At 37.8% G+C, this 22526-nt stretch overlaps 1 protein-coding gene across 5 annotated transcripts in view; it reads right to left on the bottom strand.

Annotated features, from left to right (window-relative positions):
* Positions 1-22526, bottom strand: part of CAMK2A (calcium/calmodulin dependent protein kinase II alpha) — a 162945-nt gene that overhangs the window by 4552 nt on the left and 135867 nt on the right. For 2 of the 5 annotated variants that reach the window (XM_087709455.1, XM_087709451.1), the window contains exons 13-18: positions 20325-20365; positions 16388-16420; positions 15279-15327; positions 4205-4280; positions 1646-1740; positions 454-682 (exon numbers count right to left, since the gene is read on the bottom strand). In XM_087709455.1, coding sequence (XP_087565581.1) covers positions 454-682; positions 1646-1740; positions 4205-4280; positions 15279-15327; positions 16388-16420; positions 20325-20365 — 523 coding nt within the window. Of the gene's footprint in view, positions 1-449; positions 683-1645; positions 1741-4204; positions 4281-15278; positions 15328-16387; positions 16421-20324; positions 20366-22526 lie in introns of those variants that run through there. The other 3 variants (XM_087709453.1, XM_087709452.1, XM_087709454.1) reach the window with 2 other exon arrangements.

Raw genomic sequence — 22526 nt, 5'->3', positions numbered from 1 at the left:
GAAAGAATGGCAGTTTCTTTAAAAAGAAAAAGACCACTTATTTATTTAATAAATGTAATTTTATTCAAACACATTAATGTAAGCTAGAAAAAATTACCATGCCTCTGAGAAGGATATTAACAGAGGAAGGGTTACCTTTATGCTATTTTGGATCCATTTAAAGTATATTAAAGTATATTTCATTCTAGTGAAAGCCCAATAATACATTAGATCAGCTTCATTGTTGTACTTCTTAGAGCTTTAAATTTCAGATGCTGGGCACAGATAATGAACCAATACTGCACGTTCGTATGTTGGATGCATTAACAATGGTTTTAACTGATGTAGTTTTTTTTTTATATCTTCTTTAGAATGAATTTTTGAATCCATATTTAAATTGACACACCTATATACTTTTACCTGTGTACCAACAGAAGCGATAACAGAAATCAGCATAGCTTGGGACTGACTTACTGTGGTAAAACCGAAGGTGCTCCAGATCTGTGGAAGTGAACAATTTGCCATTTGCCATCCCGGCGGTGCCAGATTCTAGTCTCCTCCGATTGGGCAGTGCGTGGGATCCCACTTGTATCCACATACTGTGTGATACGAATGTAAGCGATGCAGGCAGACTCATCTCCCATTAAGTGGATATGTGGATTCAGGATGGTTGTGTGCACGGGCTTGCTGTTCCTGGACCACACTGCAGATGGGGGTGGGGGTGGGGGTGGTAATGTAAAAACATGCACTCCACATTAAAACACCTATGATTTTGTGTAAAATTTTGAGAATCACTAAGAATAACCTGTATGAATAGGGATTTAAATCTGTATGAATAGGGGTTTAAATGCTTCTGTTTAGCCTTTTTATTGACAGCCTTCCCTCATAGCAACCTCTCAGATTTTTTATACAAACAACCAGAGAACTGTAGAAATGTAATAGTAAATATATATACAGTTTCAACTCTAATTTTTGACTTCATGAAAGGAAGAGTAGATAGAATGCCAACTCTGTCTTAACAACCTAGAGTTACCAATTCTGGCTCAAAATATTGCTTGAAATTTTCCCATCTATATCTGTCTGTCTGTCTGTCTGTCTGTCTCTGTCTGTCTGTCTGTCTGTCTGTCTGTCTATCTATCTATCTATCTATCTATCTATCTATCTATCTATCTATCTATCTATCTATCTATCTATTTATCATCTATCTATCATCTATCTATCATCTATCTATCTCTAGCCATTTTTCTCTCTCTCATCTCTATATCTATCATCTATCAATCATCTATGATTTATATTTATCATCTATATCTATATCTATCTATCTATCTGTGCATGTGTATATGTACATATGTATATACACACAGCAGAAGCCATTTTTCAAAGGATAAAGTCCAAAGGGGGATGAAAAGAGTATAAATTAAAATTAATTGCCTATAGTTGGTGGTATTTAAATAGTGAAAATAAATAAAGATGGCCTGTATAATTAATTCTTCAATTCACATATGAAGACTATTCTCTCTTATAAGCAAACCACTCTTCCATATAGAAATACATAACTATACCCTCCACTTTCCATTCTTGATTGCTTAGGGGTTAAACACACAGAGAGACATACACAGAATTAAATCCAAGTCCAGCAACATTTCAAAACATAAAGGTTGCTTACAGTTTTCAAAGTAGAATCGATGGAAATCCAGCCCTTCCACAAGGTTCCCCAGAGCTTCTGGTTCAAATGCTGTCATTCCGGGGTCACACATTTTACTACAGATGTCCATAAAAAGGTAGAGGGGATCAAGAAAAATAATTATCTCACTACTCAAATTTACTTAGAAGCTTTTCATTAAGCTGATGAATATACAGTGAGAGTATAAAATTATACCCATCCATCAATGAAAAAGGGTGAGAAAGGGAATGGAGGTTGGCTAATATGTTCCAAAAGACTGTCCTTCACTGCCTCCAAGGATATTTATTTGTTCTTTCAATTAACTCATATAGCCACCCATCTCAATCCAATGGACTTTTGATTGACAAGGCAAGGTCATTTATGAACATGGTAAGCACAGTGAATCTGAATTCAAAGACAGGAGGTGCGGGGTTGCTATATGAATTTGGGTTGACTTGGAATCAAAGTCCCTTCCTCATATGTGGCATGGAAGGATTAGGGGCTCACTTTGAGAGAAGTGGCCATCCTTGTTAGAAGTACCTTGTACCAACCTACCAGTGGTGGGTTTCAAATTTTTTTAGAACCTCTTCTGTAGGTGTGGCCTGCTTTGTGGGAGTGGCTTGCTGACCATGTGACCAGGTGGGAGTGGCTTGGCAGTCATATGACTGGGTGGGCATGGTCAACTTGTAAAATGTGGTGAAACTAACTTAACAACGCTCTTGCTTAGCAACCAAAATGTTGGCTCAGAAACTCTGGCATTTGAAGCACACAAGTCTTAAAGCTGTCAAGTTAAAAGACCCTTGCTCCCCTAACCCTTTAGAAAAAAAAACCCAGGGGTGTTCAAACTTGACAGCTTTAAGACTTGTGGACTTCAACTCCCAGAATTCCTCCTCTCGCTCTTACTTTGTGGGAGTGGCTTGGGGGCCATGTGACTGGGTGGGTAAAATGTGGTGAAACTCACTTAACAACGCTCTTGCTTAGCAACCAAAATGTTGGCTCAGGAACTCTGGCATTGAAGTGTGCAAGTCTTAAAGCTGTCAAGTTACAAGACCCTTGCACCTCTAACCCTTTAGAAAAAAACCCCAGGGGTGTTCAAACTTGGCAGCTTAGATAGAACTCTTAGAGGCAGGTGGTGAGCCAGCCAATCATTGAGCTGCGGGCGGGGCAAGCATGGTGCTTATGGGCGGGGGGAGGGAGCTGGAACCGGTTCCAAATGGCACGGTAGATATGTGGAACATCTTCTATAGAAGAGGTTAGAACTGGCAGGAACCCACCCCTGCAACCTGTGTGTGGCTGTGTGTGTTCTATGCTGGAATATTGAAACATAGGTTGAGGGGTATTTGCTTAGGGGTATTTTTTAGAAGGATGAGTTGAAAGTCTCACAGTGTTCTCAGACGCAACAGTGATCTGCTAAAAGTCCATGTCAACTGTGTGATGGAAACTATCCTGCTGCTGGTTGACTTCTGATGCAATTTAAAGAGAAGGTTTCAATTCTCAAGCAGTAGATGTACTTGATCCACACTTTATTGTGATTATTTAAATCTTCTAGATGGGAATTATTTGCTACTGTTTTGTTATTGGTTTATGATTTAAACCATTTAATAATGGTATTATTTTATATTGCTCGTACTGTACTGACTATTCTTAAAAAGAAGGCATGGCAGACTTTATAGAACTATGTTTGAGAAATCCATTTTTAAAAGAAAATAAACCATAAAGTAACAATTTTAGTAAAGGGAGAATTGTTTATTTTCAATGTTTCCAAATAAAACATTCTGCTAGGGTTTTTTTAAATAAAAAAATGTATGGAAACTACTTTCTTAACTCATAATTACCAACCAAGGATATACCTTTGTAATTCATGGATGTTTTGCTACCATTAATTAGCTTTTCTGTCTTTCCTTTTAATAATGAAAAAAAACCCATGGGATTACAAATGAAGGTCAATATTGTCAGACTCCACCACAATATTGCAAGAACGAGCAATTTGCCTTATTTGAATCATCTCTAGAAATGTTTCCCATTATTTCCATATGTCTTTCAAGATCTCTAACAATGATATGTTTGAATCACCTTGTTACTTAATTATTTACAGAATTAGTGGTTTTTGAATACTTGCTTTCTAAAAACTTCATTCTCCGGGATTAAAAGAAAAAACAAGGTCTTTATGCCCTATTCTTCATTAATACATTCATGCAGTGCATTCTCTCAGTCACGAATCATAATTTAGTCAGCAGTAACAGCTAAGATTTATCACTGGTCCTGAATAATCCATTTTTTTGTAATTATGATGGAAGATATTAAGAAGATAATTTACAATGGACAGAGAAATAGAAAGTTCCCGAAGTCCATTTCTAACTGTGTTTTAAATACTAATCAAAGAAAGTCACTAATTTACTTGCCTTCATAGCAAGCTGACATTTCAAAATCAGCCAACATCACTATGCTGTTTTCCATAGATAAGGCATTTAGAATTACTAACTACACTCCTACACACTGGGCAAGCTGAGAGGAGTGTTTTTTCCCTCTATACAAACCAAAACACACAGCAGGTACACTCACGTGTAGGACTCAAAGTCCCCGTTACTTATTGCTTCAATCAGCTGTTCTGTCACCTTAATGATTTCCTGTTTACGTACTGTTGGATTTAAAACAAGAGAAGAGAAACAGTGAAACTATTGAATGGAAATTGACAATGATAAGGAATCCTTCTTAGAACTTTATGTCTGCTTCTGCTGAGCATAGGAAACACATAGAATGTGATTGGGCATAGAAATCAAATTTCACTATTTGGAGGATCCAGTTTCTACTTCTTACTGCTTTGAAGATATATTCAAATCTTTGGGACACCTCAGCAGCCATAGTGATGATAAATAATATCTTCTGTATCTTAGGGGTGGGTTTTCTGCATATTGAAAACTCTCTGAACCAGAATGAATTATGCAAAGTAAAAACAACTACAGCAGCAATTACACAGAGCCAAAAATTAATGAGTGTGCTGTCTTTCACTTTAACATCTTTTAAAGGTGAGGAACGCAGCACTTCTGCACTACTGTTTTGTGCCATGTGGAGTTTGGTGTTGTCCCTCATTAACCTTATTTCACCTGGAATTCAGCTTTGGTTTTGGCTCTGTTTTGGTTTCTTTGTTTATTTAAGTACTGCAAATCTGGTGCTTTTCTTTGCAGTTGTGCAAGTTGTGGGGGGTGGGGGGTAGTTCACCTCCCCATTGCATAAGCTTTTGCCTCATCTCACTTCCTAGCCCTGAGCTCAAGGCAAAAATCCATTATCTCCCAAGAATAATTTAGCATCATGTTTTTGAAATTTGTCTGTTCCTCTTTGCATTGTTTAGAACTCATCCCTCTCCCCCACCCCCAACCAATTACAGCTGCAACATGCAATTATGATCACAGCTATTGGAAAAAGCAACCAATAGCGAAATTGTACTTTCATTTCACCTTCACAGATGTTTAAATATAACAATAGCAGCAAGGCGGTTGGGAAGTGTTTGGACTATTTTAATGCTTTAAAAAAAACAACAATTGACCTTCCCTTGAAGAACTTCTTATCAGACTTTTTTCCCAGAAGTCAGCAAACACAAGAACTTGTACAGAAAAATATGGATGGGAAGGCTAGTAATTTATTTTTCCATTTAGGGGTTACAAGAGTCATTCGGAAAGTGGAACACTCATTGAATTATCTTCTTTGAACCCTCCCAGGAGCGGCATGAAGAATAGGTGAGCATCAGCTGGCTGATAGAGCTCTCCAAACACAGGTTAGCCCCAGCTAATGATGCATCATAGCTCCAGGGACATAGCATCCATAAAGAAAAGATATAGGAAATGAGGAAAAGTAAAAAAAAAAGTCTCCATTGTTTATGTCTGTTTTTTATCAGAAAGAAACTGACGCCCCAAAGATTACTCTAGTATCGCTGATGGAAGGAAGGAGTTGCAGCTAATTCTAAACAAGGGGAAGATAAAAGCATACTTGGCAAATTTAAACAAATTCCAATCTCCAGGATGAATTACTAGGATGCAGAAGGATGTAGAAGAGATGGTTGCACAACTCCTGTAATCTTTCCTGGAAAACTGGTGACATCTCCCAAAAGTGGAGGCAAACAAAAGGTGTCCCTGTTTTAGAAAAGTAAAGAATATGTATGACTGAAGGAATTTCAGGCCTATTAGCTTGACTGAGTAGATTTTTTTAACAGCATATTTATCAGCACTTAGATAGAAATGAAACCATTAGCCAGAAACAGAATGGATTAATCACAAGCAAGTCATGTCAGACTATCTATACATTCTATTTAATTGCGTCATTATCTTAATAAACTGGGGAATTGCCATGGGCATAGTATTCCTTGACCTCAGCAACAGATTTGACAAAGTATCTGTTCTTCTTATTAATAAAATGATAAGGTAAAAGATATAACAGCCATAACTGGCTGAATGATCACACCCAGAAAGCATTCATCAATGGGTCCCCATCATTTTAGAGAATAGTATCAAGTGGAACGCCATTGGATCTGTTCTGGATCCTATGTTGCTCAATATTTGTATTATGTATCTAGACCAGGGTTTTTCAAACTTGGCAACTTTAAGGTACGTGAACTTAAACTTTTGTTGTTTATTTTAATGTTTTAATATGCTTAGATGTATAGTTTTAATATGGTTTTAAATTGCGCTTTAACTTTTGATATGGAGCCACCTAGAACTGTATAGAAGATGGGTGGCTACATATAGTAAACTCTCCATGCTGGCTGGGAAATTCTGGGAGTTGAGGTCCACACATTTTAAAGTTGCCAAGTTTTTTTTTTAAAAAAAATGGACATAGATGAAGGGACTGAAGGGATTATTGTAAAATTTGCAGATGACATGAAACCATTTATTTTCTTCTGCTTTTACAGGCAAGAGTGTTGTATAGATATTTGTATTCAAGCTGGCTTTTTCAAGAGGAAGACTGGAGGAAATGAAAGCAAATTAAAGCCCTGCAGAGTAAAACATATGAAGAAAAGTTGCAGGAATTGGGTATGGCAAGTCTAGAAAAAAGAAGGATTATGAGTGACAGGATAGCAGTATTCCAGTATTTGAGTGGCTGCCACAAAGAAGACGGGGTCAACTTATTTTCCAAAGCACAAGAAGGAAAGATAAGAAACAATAGATGGCAACTAATCAAGGAGAGAACCATCCAGAATTAAAGAGAATTTTCCTAAGTTAGAACAATTAATCAGTGAAATGACTTGCCTCCAGAAATTGTGGCTGCTTCATCACTGGAAGTTTTTAAGAAGAGAATGAACAGCCACCTGTCTGAAATGGTATAGGATCTCCTGCTTGAGCAGGGTTGGACATAAATCAGCTTTATTCTAATTAAAGTAGACATAATGGGACATGAAGTTCTAAGTCAACCTGACAAACTAAAAATAAATAAATCCCCATGTGCAGAAATCCAAGTTTCTCAAAGAACAATTCTGAACTTTGCCACATCAGTACTGTTTCAAAGAGCTAGAAAGCAGCCAGGGGCAATAGTAGAAATGATAAATCAGTTAGAAATAGCTGTATTATTACAGGGAAAAATAGGTAAACCCGTAGAAGAATGAAGCTTGTTGAAAAGCCAGCAGTGCTTCCACAAACCACATCTTAAGTACAAATATTTTGTTGTTGATAATGTCAGATATGTTATATACTTGGAATTTCTAAACAAAAAAATTCCTGAGCAAACTCAACTGCCATGGAAGAAGACATGTAGCCTTGGGAATTGACAATAGTGATAGCACTTAGACTTATATACCACTCCATAGTGCTTTATAGCACTCTCTGAGTGGTTTACAGAGTCAGCATACTGTCCCCAACAATCTGGTTCCTCATCTTATTGACCTCAGAAGGATGGAAAGCTGAGTCAACTTTGAACTGGTCAGGATTGAACTGCTGGCTGTGGGCAGAGTAAGCCTGCAATATTGCATTTCAACCACCGCGCCATCACAGCTCTTCCCTTTCTGGTATTCTGAGCATGGCATTTGTTGTCTTTGTTCTCCTGTCTCTCTCCTTCTTCCTAAAACAGCAGTGAACATACATACACGTGTTTCTATGTGCATGTATGTATTTTCACTGCTGTTTTACAAAGAAGGTGAAAGACAGGAGAAAAAAAAGAAGACAAATTCCATGCTCAGAATATCAGAAAGGGAATTTAAACTAGAACTGCTGATACAGTAACTCCCTTATGAAAATATATAAAAACCAACATTGGCAGAAAGTACATAATGCTGGTGCATCTAAGAGAGGATATTAAAAAACTAGAAAATATATATAAAAAATTAAACCCAAACAATTACATATCCAGAACAGCTCTTAGAAGGAAAAACTATAGCAAATAAAGCTTTATAAACTGAAATGAAGCAATGTATAGGGAGAAACCAGAGAAATATGCAAGGTATACATTTCTGAGGATAAAGAGAAGCTTCCTCCATTCCTTATAATGTTTTAACTTGAGATATTTCATTGAAATTAAATGTATGAAATTTCTAGGACAATAAAAGGAAATATTTTCCCCACATACAGTGCATAGCTGGAATTTGCTATCAGTAGCTCCCATTTATATGGTTTTAAAAGGAGATTGGACAAATTCGTGGAAGATCAGACTATCAATGGCTATCAAAAATGATGGGTCTTTGTCATCTCCCCAATTGTAGATAGTTTGTCTTAATATGAGTTGCAGTGAAGTAGCTGGAAGAGATTTTCCCACATGCAGTTGTCCACCAAGTGACACAGGAAGCCGAACCAAATGTGCTGCCAAGAAGGCTCTTCCAATCTTATGTGCCCCCATCCACTGCATTTCAAGGTCAACCAAAAGAAAATGACTTTAGATTGGCCAAGAATAGAAAAGTGGAAATACAGAATAATTATCAGTCACTCTAATCAGACTGTATGGGGCAAATAAAGTTTCCATACCCTATCACAATTAAGGAGAGTTCAGTGCTTGTCAAGAGATCATTTCCCACTTACCTCTCACTAACTGAAAACTGTAATACAACATAATAAAGTAATCTTCTTATGAAGACTAAACTCATTCTTTGTGCATATTCTGAAAACGTTTATTCCAAACCATCTTTTTAAAAATATTTCAACTAGCAGAGTTGAACTGAGACGTGTTCTTCACCCCCATATAATTCTCCAGAACAAATATGAATCCAGTCAATATCAATTTTGTATCCCAAAAAGAGAAGTCATTGGGGATGGCAATTTGGAGACAAGAAAAAGGGGGAAAGGGCTCATTTAACCACCCCTATACCTCAAAATCCACTTAGATGTTCTTTTAAACAATCTGGTGTAAAGATTCAGTTACAAAGTTTTACAAATATGTTAATAAATCACTGTCAGCCAAGGCTGTGTGCATTTATATAGATTTTATTCCTAAACAAGTTGTCAGACAGACATGAAGCAATGCCTGAATGCTTTCTCTAGATCCACACACTTGGTGGATTAGTCAGAAAGTTTTTGTATGTCTCTTCCTGAGTGTAAAACTCTTCAATGTGCTTTTTGAGTCCTCTGGAAGGCAGAATCATATAAAGGAATCCTTTGCTAGGGAAGCGGAGTTTAATGCATATCTTACAATTATTACTATTACTATTATTATATACAGTACTTTATTCATTAAATACAAAGCCAACATTCAAAAATGCATTAAAATACCAGTGACTGGTGCTAATGGTTGATATGGTTTGCTACCAGCATCCTAGGTATCAACCAAGTACTTCTTAAAATATAAGCTGTTCCGAGTAGCGCAGTTTTTTGCAGTTCCGCTGGTGTTATTGCAGGAAGCTGCAGTTTGTTGATGTATCTTGTAAAATTCTTGGACATGGTGCCAAGTGCCCCGATGACAATGGGTATCACTGTTACATGCTTCATCCATAGCTGTGTAGTTTTGATGGCCAGGTCACGATATTTCTTTATTTTTTCTAGTTCTTTTTCTTCGATTCTGGCATCTCCAGGAACAGCGATATCAATAAACGGTACACTTTTGCCTTCTACAACCGTGATATCTGGCGTGATGTGCTCCAAATGATGATCCGTATTCAAAAGTCCCACAATATCTTCACCTTCTCATTTTTGATAACCTTTTCCACTTTACGTTCCCATGACTTTCTGGATACAGGTAAATCATATCTTTTACATAATGACCAGTGGATTAATTTAGCAACTCGGTCATGTCTAGCTTTGTAATTAGTTTGTGCAATTTTGCTGCATTCACATATTAAATGTGAAATAGTTTCAACTTTGTTATGGCAAAGATGGCAGTTTGGGTTGTCAGTGGATTTTTTTATCTTCGCTTTCATGGCATTAGTTTGCAGTGCTTGTTCTTGAGCAGCCAGTATTAAACCTTCCATTTCTTTCTTGATAGTTCCCATCTTAAGCAATGCACATGCAAAGTTGTCATCACATTTTCCTTCAATATTTTTCAAATGCTGTCCATGCAAAGCTTTGGTTTTCCATCTATTTAATCTGTCATTCAGCTGTTTTTCCTTATATTCTGCCTTTGTTTCTGTTGTTTTTATGTCCATGTCACTTCGTGGATATAAAGTGTGGTATATATTCAAAAGTTTGCATGTTTTCCAGTCTAGTTTTTTCAGTTCAGCCAGAGTCCAGTTGATGATTCCAACGGTGTAGCGTATCACTGAAACTGCCCATGTATTAATGGCTTTAATTATGTTTCCAGCATTCAGCTTTGATTTTAATATTTTGTGGACCCTCCTGATGTATTCCTTTTGCGTTGACTCTTTGACTTTTCCATTCAAGATGTTATCTGCTTCCAATATACCAAGGTACTTGTAACCATCATCCTTTGCTAATGCTTTCACTATATTTCCATTTCCCAATTCTATTCCTTCTGCTTTTTCAATTTTTCCTCGCCACATGGATAATATAGCACATTTTTCAAGCCCAAAGTTCATTTTGATGTCACTGCTGAACAGTTGAACTGTGTTGAGTATTGATTTAAGTTCAGTGGGGCTTTTCGCATACATTTTTAAGTCATCCATGTATAGTAGATAGTTTATCTTGCCATGTTGACTTTAGATTTGGTATCCCAGTTTTGTGTTTCGTAGGATTATTGTCAGTGGAATTAATGCAATGTTGAACAGTAGTGGTGAAAGTGAATCCCCTTGGAAGATTCCTCATCTGATTTTGACTTCACCAATGTTCTCCCCATTTGCTGTTAGAACTATTTTCCATTTTTGCATATTTGCTTTCAAAAATGTACAGATATTTTTGCCGATTCCAACGTTTTCCAGACAGGTGTTAATCCAGCTGTGGGGTAATGAGTCAAATGTCTTCTTGTAATCAATCCACGCCATATATTTTTTTCGTTTTGCATTTTTGAGTAACATTTTGTCTATGAGCAGCTGATCTTTTGTTCCTCTTGATTTTTTATAATTTCCTTTTTGTTCTACTGGATGTAAACTATTTTCCATCAGTTGATTGAATACTAAATTTGCCAGCATCCTTGTAAAAACTTTGAACGTTGTTGGCAGACAAGTAATTGGGCAATAGTTGCTTGATTCTGTGCCTTTTTCTGGATCTTTCATTATCAAAGATGTTCGGCCAGTTGTTAACCATTCTTCGCTTGTTGCATTTTGAAGCATTTGATTAAATTTAGTGGCCATGCGATGATGGAGGCTTGTCAGGTGTTTTAGCCAGTATCCATGTAGTTCATCCAGGCCAGGTGCACTCCAGTTCTTCACCTTCTTTGCTTGTTTTGCCACCATGTCAGTTTTTATTACAATATTTTCCATCTTGTTTTGTGTTGTTCATTGTTGAATATCTTTGATTCAGGAGGCAGTGTTGTTGTGTTCCACTGGGTTTTCCCACAGTTCTTTCCAAAAGTTCAAAGTTGTTTGTTTATATGGGTGAATATTAGTTTGGATTCGATTTTCATCAAGGGACCGATAGAAGAGGTGTTGGTTTCTTCTGAATTGGACATTTTCACGATATTGTTTTATTCGTCCTTTGTATCTTTCAATTTTCCTTGCTGTTGCTATTGCACATTGTTTTAGTTCTTCCATAATTTCCATTATGGTTTTTCCCTCTGGATTGTATTTTTTGTGTAAACTATTTTTCAGCTTTTTGTTCTTTAGTTTTCTTTCTTTGAAGAACTTTAGATTGCTGATATCCCGTCGTAGTTTTTTAATTTTATTTTCAAGTCGAATTTTCCACTTTGGTGTTCCAATGGGTTTCTTTTTTGGCATTTTATAACCTAGTTCTGCAGTTATAACAGCGGCTGTGCTATATATTAATTGGTTGGTTTCATATAGTGTGCTGGATGGGATGAAAGTTAAAATGTTATTCACGGCAGTTAACAGATCTTTCAGTCATTTGGTATGCCCTTCGCGAATGATAGGTAGTCTTTTTCTTTCTACCTTTTCTTTGATGTGGTTTTCAATTTTTTCTTTCAGCATTTTCGCTAGATCACTTAGTTCTACACTTTCAAGTTGTTGCACAGGAGAGACTTCATCCTGTATGTTAGTTTCTTCCACTGGCTGGTCAATTTTTTCAGGTGTTGGACCAATTTCTTCAGCTTGTTCATCATCACTTGTTTGTTTGTTTTTTAGCCAATATTTCTCGATTTTGCATTTCTGCTTATGTGAAAACTTTATTACGGATGATGAAACACCTTTGATCCATTAATCTTTGTTCAGTTATGTCACTTTCCGGGTGTTGTTCCTTCCACAGTTGCATCATTCTTTTTTGAAATCCCCTGGCTGTTGGTGCTGCTATTATTATTATTATTATTATTATTATTAATAATAATAATAATAATAATAAGTGGTTAATCTTTGGTGAGATTCACAATCTTTGGAGCTGGTTGGTAGCTCAACAGCCCAAGTCCTAACCAAGGACCTAGGAACTGTTAAGGTAACGTCGGAGGATATAAGCTGTTCCAATTAGGGTGTTTTTTTTGGTAGAATCAGAATGTTCAAGTCTGATAAATTTAGTGAGGTAGTCCTTTAAGTATTGCTCCAAGGGCTCCAATTACAAGTTCGACAACACACAATTTCTTTTTCCACAGTAGCTCAACTTCAATTTGCAAGTCCCGGTACTTTGTGATTTTTTTTCTTGCTGTTTATCTTCCATTCGTGCATCTCCAGGTATTGCAATGCCAATGAACAATGCTTTTTTCTTTTCAACTATTGTTATGTCAGGTGTGCTGTGGGCCAAGTGCCTGTCAGTCTGAATTCTGAAGTCCCACAAGATCTTGACTTTCTCATTCTCTAAAACCTCTGAACCTGATGTTCCCAGTGGTTTTTGCTGTACTCAAATCCAAACTTTTGGCACAATTTCCAATTTCTTAGCAACGTGGTCATGGCGTTGTAGGTAGTCAGTTTGTGAAATTTTGCTGCACCCACTGATCATGTGGTCGACTGTCTCGTCTTTCTCATTACAGAGGTGACATTTGCTGTTGGTGGTAACATGTTGAATTTTTGCCTTCATGCAGTTTGTGGCTAAAGCTTGTTCTTGAGCTGCCAAAATAAAGCCTTCTGTTTCTTTTTTCAGTGCTCCTGATCTTAACCAGTTCCAAGTTAGCTTTTGGTCAGCTTTGCCTTCAATATTTTTCAAATATTTGCTATGCATAGTTTTGTTTTTCCAATTTTCAGCTCGCTTCTCAATTACTTCTTTCTTATATTCAGCTTTTGACTTAGTTGTCTTTAAAAGGCCTCCTTTATTTACTTCCTTAATCATTGCTTCTTCACTTCTCTGGATGTAATCATTCTTCCACAGTGTGTTTTAATTGTAGGAGTCCTCGACCACACTCTGCTCTTGGTAGATATAATCGGTCAACATCACTTTTAGGGTGCAAAGCATGATTCATTGTCATAAACTTCCTTGTTTTTCTGTCTAAATTGTCCAACTCCATCTGGGTCCATTACTGCTACTACTACTACAGGGGTGGGTTTCTCGCCCCGTTCCAACCGGATCGGTTGGAACGAGGCCGGTGGCGTCCTCACGCACGCACGCGGCACGCGCGTGCATGCACGCGGCGTCCTCGCGCACACACATGGCACGCGCGTGCACGCACGCAGCATCCTCGCGCACGCACGCAGCACGCACGTGCACGCACGCGGCGTCCTCGCGCATGCACGCGGCGCGCGCGTGCATACTAGCGTCTGCGCTATGCTCCAGCTGCTCCTGGAGGATCGCGCAGGCGTTCTGCACATGCGTGGAAAGCGCAAAATTCGAAAAAAACGGGTAAGGAGCGGGCGCGGGTGTGCGGGTGCGCACGGGTGCAGGGGAGGGGGGGGCTTCGCCGTTCCCGGAAGTTACTTACTTCCGGGTTCGGCGACCAACCGGATCGCAGGGACCGGTGCGAACCGGTCGAAACCCAGCCCTGTACTACTACTACTACTACTATTACTACTACTACTACTACTACTACTACTACTACTATTATTATTATTATTACAATCATCATCATTGATCATCACACAGTCAGCCAAATGTTCAGACTAGATATGGCATTTTTGTCTACCTATTGAGTCCTTACCAAGGACCTCGGATAAGCAAATCTGGATGTTTGATGGTGTTATAGATATCACAGGATGGAAGCTGTTCTTTCTGCAATTGACTGATGGTGAATTTATCAATGCTTATAGTCAATGCTAACCAGTGGTGGGTTTCAAAAATTTTTGGAACATCTTCTATAGGTGTGGCCTGCTTTGTGGGAGTGGCTTGCCAGCCATTATTATTGATGAGGTGGGAGTAGCTTGCCAGCCATTTGACTAGGTGGGCATGGCCAACTCGTAAAATGTGGTGAAACTCACTTAACAACACTCTTGCTTAGCAACCAAAATGTTGGCTCAGAAACTCCGGCATTTGAAGCACACAAGTCTTAAAGCTGTCAACTTACAAGACCCTTGCACCCCTAATCCTTTAGAAAAAAACCCCAGGAGTGTTCAAACTTGACAGCTTTAAGACTTGTGGACTTCAACTCCCAGAATTCCTCCTCTCACTCTTCATTTTGATGATGTGCGGACAGACGGGGGGGGGGGGAGAGCTGGAAATGGTTCTAAATAGCACTGTAGATTTGTGGAACCTCTTCTATAGAAGAGGTTAGAACTTGCAGGAACCCAACCCTGGCTTGATCCCTTGCAGATGCCCTTTTAAAATGAATGCTTGATAGCTATAGTATGCAGTTTGATATTTGTGCCTTAAAAGAGGACAGATATATCTAAGAATCACAGGACATGGGCAGAGCAGGGGAAATACCCAGATGAAGCCTCAGTGATGGTCTCAGTCCTGCACTGCAACAGCTACACTGCAACAGCAAGGTTGTAGAGGGTTTCCCCATCATCCATCTGTCCTATACATTTCTCATTGTATAATCCTAGGAACTGGACTGCACAGATCAGCAGAACTGAAGTAGTATGAATGAAATCTAATTGTCCTCTAATTCATGAAGTGAAATTATAGTGGAAGTAATATTCTGCTGGAAAAATTTGTGCTGTTCAGTTAGCTAAGACATACATTTGTATTTGGGTAATGAGAATTGGGTCCAATGTTTCCTTCAGAAATGAACTGATTTGAACTCTGATTTATGGATTCAAAAGGATTAGAAACAATTCCACACTACTTCTGCCCAATTCTTATAGTACCTTTAGTGTCTTCATCTTCAATGGTGGTATTTGTACTCTCTGAAGATTCCTGGACCAGAAAAGAAAAGAAAAAACAAAATATTGGAGCAAAGTAAGACTATTTCAAGTTTGTTTCAGAACTGTTTGTTAACCTTCCATTAAGGTTTTACCCAAACAGCATCAAACACTGCAAAGGAACAAAAACCAGGTAAGCATAAGTAAATGTCAACAACTGCAGCTCTTCCTTTGTATCTGTAACATTTCCCCTGACTTCTATCCAAAACTTACAAAACTAAGCAGGAGGTCCAACTGCATTATCATGTAAAAATGTAATCGCCTTTCTTGCAATTGTCTACCATCATAAAGAAGACCGATCAGTATAGCAGGAATGAAGGTCCCGGAATCTCCTAACATAAGGAGGAATAAGAGGGCTGTGTAGAAGTGAAAGACAGTATGTACAAATTAACAGGAGGGAACTAGGATGAGGGAGAGAGGGAGACTGTGCAGGAGTGAAAGAGGCCACACTGAGTGCATAGTAAAGAAAGAAATGTACAGTAAAACAAAGAGGGTTTCTAAGACCCACATAGACCATCAAAGCCTGACACATACTTTCTTCCATAAACAGCCAAGTGATACACAAATTAACATGAAGAAAGGAGAGCCATTTGCTTTCCAACATTATCAACAAGACAGCTCTGGTAGCTATACTAGGATTACTCATTCATCCTACCAGAGATGGGCTTTTTTTTTCATATCTTGGTCTCAAACAACCAATTGACCAAGCTTCATCAGCTGTATGATTGCTTATGACTGCACAGTTCCAGCAGAGCCATATTAGATAGCCTTTTCCTTCATATCTCCTTGGATGGAGATAGTCTGCACATCTGCTAAATGATAAGCACCATTGAAAACCTTTCCCTAGAAATTCAGATTAGGTTCTCAGTGCTCTGCAGTGGGCTTCAGCTTCTTTTGTGCCATCCATTCCTGTTTAATGGGATTTGTAGGGGAGATGCTGCACCGAAGAGGTTCAACCTTCAACCCAACCCTCTCTGCTTTCTAACAACAGGAATGGTTGGAAGACGTTGAGAGGCCCAACGTTATCAGCATTGAGGAAGACAAAGGACACTCACCATTAACTGAACGCTGGAACTGGACTTTCTTTTCTGGAAAAACAAGGAGAAGAGATGGGACAAGAAGAGACACAGAGTGAGAAAGAAAGAAGTGAGCAGAACATGGGATGCCAAGGAACCTGGGACAGTTGTGGTGATCCCTCTAAGAAGATGGGTTTTCTTGTGGATAAGCCTGATGCTTAAATGAAGAGTTCCAAGTCTTCAATAAAGACAGAAAACAACCATTGTACACAGCATGCTAGTGTAAAATTTGCCACGCAAGGAACAATTCAATCAACATGGTCCAATTCACACCCTGAGTGCTATTCATCTTTGCTGCCTATCAATCTTACCCTAACACAGCCTTGACATCTACAGTAATTCTCAATTTAGTTCATTTCTTATCCAAGACACAGCAAATATTTCCAAGTGGATATTTTCCAAGCTGAAAGCACATTAGATATCACACTAAAACTACCTGCCTTGCCAAGAGGAAATATTGTAATCCTGCTAGTAGAACAGGCAAAAACTGTTCATTTAAAATCAGAAGATAAGCTAGAAGGAATTCAAACAACCCTCTAACTCAACTTAGTGAGGCGGGACATGTTACAACACCAATATCTGAATTTTTCTTAAATAATTGCTGAAGTGCTGAAAGCATCTTATTTTACTAACTTAAAACTTTACACTTGGTGGAGCTGAAATCCATTGCTTCACAAAATGATTAATGGGTGTGCTCTTTTAAAAAACAAATTTACAGAGTATTTTGCATGGATACGTGAAGCATATCTGATCCCACACAGTCACTTTTCAAGATGCCCACATTATGCATCTGCATTGATTACCAGGTAGCAAAACTATAGGTTTGCTATAGGCTGTAGTGACAATAGACTACAGTATACAATTTTGCCTGGAGACAAATTCTCCCAAGAGGAAAATCTGGAAACTGGATTTTAATGATGACAAAGTACTTTCATTCCCACAAAAAGAAGAGGGTTGCTAAGCTTTCTTTTGGAAACAAAAATAATAAATAGATGCTATTCATATCATGTCTGCTTCTTTCCTAGATTTCTGCAAAGTGCAGTAATCATTAACCTTATGTAGGAATGTGTTAACACATGTTTTCATTAGATTTTTTTTTTAAAAAAATGTGGATGACTAAAACTATAGCTTCTTTCTATATGGTTAATGCTGAACTGCAAAAAATGCACCCTGTAATTACAATCTAAGGAGCAGAGATTATATTTTATATATTTCATATAACCTCAGAATGGCATCAAAAATCACCCATATACTAAATGGTGAAAATCAGCCTCTCATTAACTGCAGACATTCTCATGTTACATCACAAATTAGCACTTTGCATATTAAGAGCAGAAACCCTAGAAATAACCCAAGAAATATAATTTAAAACTTTGCCTTTAATTCTTGATGAAATTACTTCACACTGCACATTGTAAGGGAATTGACTTGCTACCTTTCAGAAGTTCCATGAGTACTCAGAAATGTTTTGAAGTTCCCTCTTACTTATCATCATTACTATCCAGTTTGGGTTTTTGTACTTTGCTTTGCTCCGGCAGCAATCCTAGCACAATTCTTGTGAACATGCCTACTCAGACAAGGTAGGAAGTACTGCCCTTCCAAAAGGATGTAACATCTCAGCACTTCAGACAGTGGGTTCAGCTGAGCACTTCAGGTGCTTCACACTTAGAAACTGGTTTCAAATGTGAGTGTTGCAAATTAAATTATGACATGCTTCAGATCATGTGGGTAGAGATAGCGATTCATGCCCATTGGCATCTGGGATCCTCATTCTCTTCTATCCTCTGTGTATAACATATCTTGTTTTAAATGATTGCTTCACAACTGTCCTCTGAATTTTTTTTTAAAAAAAGGAAAACTGATCCTACTATCTCCTAGCTAGGCTACGATCTATGGTAATTCCATTGAAAACCTAGTAAAAGATACAGTAGGAAATCTTACTGGACAATAATTATAAAGGTAATCAGACATAACACGATGCAACACAAAAGCAGTGGCCTCATTTAAGTAGGACAAACATACAGTAAAAGAACACAGTACAGGGAAGTGAATTTAGTAATTTAGGACATAGGATGTGACATGGTGGAGTGCAGAGATTGCATTAATTCAGTGTGTGGAGATGTGATTCTGAATGGGACAATGAACATTATTGTGTAGCCGCTGGTTAAAAATAAGGCTTTTTTTTAATGAGCTGTTGTTATATCCAAACAAGAATATCTATCTTTCTAAAATGGACTATTCATGGAAAGAACCCTACTTCAAGTTTAAAACATGTGCTCCTTTGGGAGCAGTTTATCAAACCATGGATTTTATTAGAAAAATACAGAAAGTACAAGGATATATCAGTAAACTGGTTTAACTATTGCAAAGAAAGAAACTGATTCTTTGGAATAGTTTCTGAGAGGAATTAACAGTGAGAGCATCAGGAGAGGCTGCCAGCTGCCTCAGCATAAATATCTATCTTAGCCCGACAGTCCTGTTGTCAGAATCTCCAGGGCATCCATATGGTCATTCTCTGAAACTGCATTCCTTTTCACACCCTCAAACCACCGTCAAGTCATCATCTGAACTGTGAAAGGATTGCCAGACACCTTTCCAGGAAATTCCAGTTTGGTTTCCAGAAAATAAAACAGTAATAATGTCAGTGCACAGCTACATTACACTCTCCCAACTCAAATACTTTGGGGCTGAGCAATGGAAGTAGTATTACTGCTGAAAGGTTGTTCATGCTTGAATCTACTTCTCATTAAAGTCAGTTTTCAAAGTGCCAATGGCCTTACAAAAGCCAAAGACTCAGAGGCATTGTTCCTGGATTTACTACTTTCTCCTTAAACCCAGGAGTGACAACAATCTCGGAATTCTTTAATCTATCTCAAGTTTCCGAAGTTGTTTTATCATATTAATGTAGTAGAATATAATTTTTATTAAAAATCACCAAAAAAAACTATTCAGGTAAAAAAAAAGATAACAGCTGGGATTCTTGTCACTGCTCAAAACCTAAGTGAGGAGCAAAATACTGTATCTAACAGATCTTGCCAAATCAAATCACCATGCACTTTCTCCACTGGCCATCTTGGCTGGGACCACTGGGAATTGTGGTATTTTTAATCCCAATTTTAAAGTAACTTCCTATTTCTCTTCTTAGGCTCCCCTGTGACAGCCCTTACATGGGAGTAGAAATGCCAGAGGCAGTGTAGAATACAGCTGTCATTGCAAAGTGGTAAAGCCTCCTCCTTAAAAAAAACTTCCTTTGCTGGGAAAGATAATTCACTAGGAACTAATATTTAAGGGGATCAAGAGGAATTCACACCAGGGTATATTATGAGATTATACACAGCCACAGAAATATTCTGGGATATTAAATACCATAGGGGCAATTGTGAATTACAGTTCTACACGAAGGCGGTATCACTATAACTTCTGAAAACTTAAATTGGTTCTGAGCCTAGATTATTTCTAAGTAATCACATAATTATCTGATAATATTGAAATCTAGAAGAGTAGAAGAAAGGCACAATGTTTTCTCCAATGTATAAAAGTAAAAAAGTACAGAAAGAGAATTGTTAGAATATATTTCTCAGCCTCAATGAGCAGGTCAAAATGTTGCTTAGTTCTCTGTTATGGTCTTTTCACAATTCTGCTCTCTAATTTTTTTTTTTTACATTTATTTTGGTATGGATTAAGTAAGCAAATTGAGGATAAACGGAGGCAACCAGTCCTATATCTAAGCTTTACAAGATATATTTTTTTTCCCTTCAGTTGTATTTTCTGTAGAAAAGGCAAGAATGGAAAAAATGTGTCTAAAAATAGAGAAACACGTGAAACAGAAGATCTGGGCCACGCTGGGACCCACTACTAGAGAAGACATCCAAGCGTATTTGTCATCTTGTAGGATCCAGAAATGAAGAGGACTTACCTTCACACCATCATTCTTCTTGTTGCCACCACTTTTCCCTCCTGTGGAGAAAAGGAACCAGGTCAAGAGGCATAAGCATGATACCAGAGTTAGAAGACTGATAATCAGCAACATGAGGAGAACTGTCTAAGAGCAGGAGACAAGGGAATTGAAAACCACACAATCAGTGCTGCAGCATTCTCTGATAATAATCCAGCAGTCGGAAGGAAGTCTCTCAGAAACCCATGAAGCTTGCAAACTGGATTACTATCATCCTTCCAGTTGAACAAAACAAGCCACAGCCACTTATAGTCGTGTGTTCCCAAGTTTTTGAAGAAGTCAAAGCAGAGCCCAGCAATGTTGGCAAACCGAAGGAGCATTCTCTGTGAAGTTCATTTGTTCCTTCTTGAAAGGACTAAGGACCTTCCCACCACGTGGCCATAACGATTTAGTCTCCTCTTTGAAACAACTCGAATTTCCAAGTTTGCTGGTCTCACTTTTTTCTTAGATCGGTTCACGAATAGTTCAACTGTAGATAAGTGTTCTCTTGCCTGCCTGCTTTTCTCACTCTCAGGCTCTCCTGCTAATTTTAGCCCCCCATGCTGGTGGAGATCACGTGCTGCAATTATTACATCCTGACAGCTGCAGCCCACATTTTGACAATGATAAAAAACAGGCCCCTTCTTTACTACCCCATTCCCATTGCCATTGCAGACCTGAATTACTATATTTGGTTCGTGCTTTATAGAAAGTTCATACTGTGTGAAGTTTTGGATTTTTTTTTTTTGTCTTTGTGATAAACCTGTAACATTTCCAGGATTCTCAGCCAATTAACCTTTCCACAGCTCCAGGTTTTGTTTTTTAAACTTGTTTCCTTAGATTGTTAAGATCTATATCCTCTCTTATTTCTCAAGTTGTTACGATGTTTTTCTCGTGATCTTTTTAAATGCTCTTATTCCATCAAATACAAGTCTATTGCACAATCTTCTAAGTGTATTATATTTTTCTACAGCTTGGGATTTTTAAGAATTCTGTAATGCATTTTCCACTTGCTGAAATTCTTAACTGTTTGGGTTCAACAAATTACATATTGTGACATGTAAATATGTATACTTTATTACATGAGCTGATATGTAAAAGCAACAGCCAATTATGGTTTTGCATCCAACAGTTCCCACAGTGACACATATACTGTCCCTGAGAATGAGGATTATACATATTGTAATTTCCTAAGCAGAAATCTGTTTGTTTGGGGCAATGGGCCCTGGAATAGCCTTAATGAAATAATGTCTGTTCATAACAATTGTTCCTTCCAAAAAGGGTATCTGTCCCAATCAATCAAGTTCTAAAAATGTAAGGGAGACTCCTTAGAGCAGAGCAAATGTCTGTCTGGTTCAGCATTTTTTTTACAATATGTTTCTTACAATAATTGAGATAGCAATAGCAATAGCAGTAGACTTATATACCGCTTCATAGGCCTTTCAGGCCTCTCTAAGCGGTTTACAGAGAGTCAGCATATTGCCCCCAACAATCTGGGTCCTCATTTTACCCACCTCGGAAGGATGGAAGGCTGAGTCAACCCTCAGCCTTCCAACCCTCAACCCTCTTTTGCACTTCCCAGAGTCAATGACTCTGGGAAGTGCAAAAGACTTAAGGATGGTAAATTGTTCAGTGGTTCTAAACCTATACTCTCAGTATCCAGCATAAATTTAATCCTCCATAATTTTTTTTCTTTTAAAGCCATCATTTTATTACTTTCCAAATACAATATCAATCAAAAGATCCACCTTATTTCTTGTGGATCCATTTTTCTTCATGTGAAATTTCAGCAAATGGAAGCTGTTTTTAGAAGATTCCCTGTAAATTCAAGATTCCTTTGGAAAATCCCATAATATTTACTTTTGTATCGTCTTTATATTACAAATTAATAAAAAATATATATAATTAAACATTTTTAGTTCTATGCAATTCTTATGCAGGAAGGAAATACTTTTCTTCTAATACTATTCTAGAAAGATTATTATTATTACTATTATTACTACTACTACTATTATTAATAATAATAATAATAATAATAATAATAATAATAATAATAATAATAATAATAAATGAAACTCAGTCTACTGAACATTCAAAAACGCATCACAAATACCATTGACTGGTGTTAATGGTTGATATGGGTTGCTGCCAGCGTTATAGGTTTCCACCAAGTCCCTTCTTAAA

The sequence above is a fragment of the Thamnophis sirtalis genome, unplaced genomic scaffold (genome assembly GCF_051295495.1).
Source record: "Thamnophis sirtalis isolate CommonGarterSnake01/CBP01778 unplaced genomic scaffold, rThaSir2_p1.2 scaffold_3, whole genome shotgun sequence".
NCBI lineage: Eukaryota > Metazoa > Chordata > Lepidosauria > Squamata > Natricidae > Thamnophis > Thamnophis sirtalis.
This window is presented reverse-complemented; position numbering and strand designations above follow the sequence as displayed.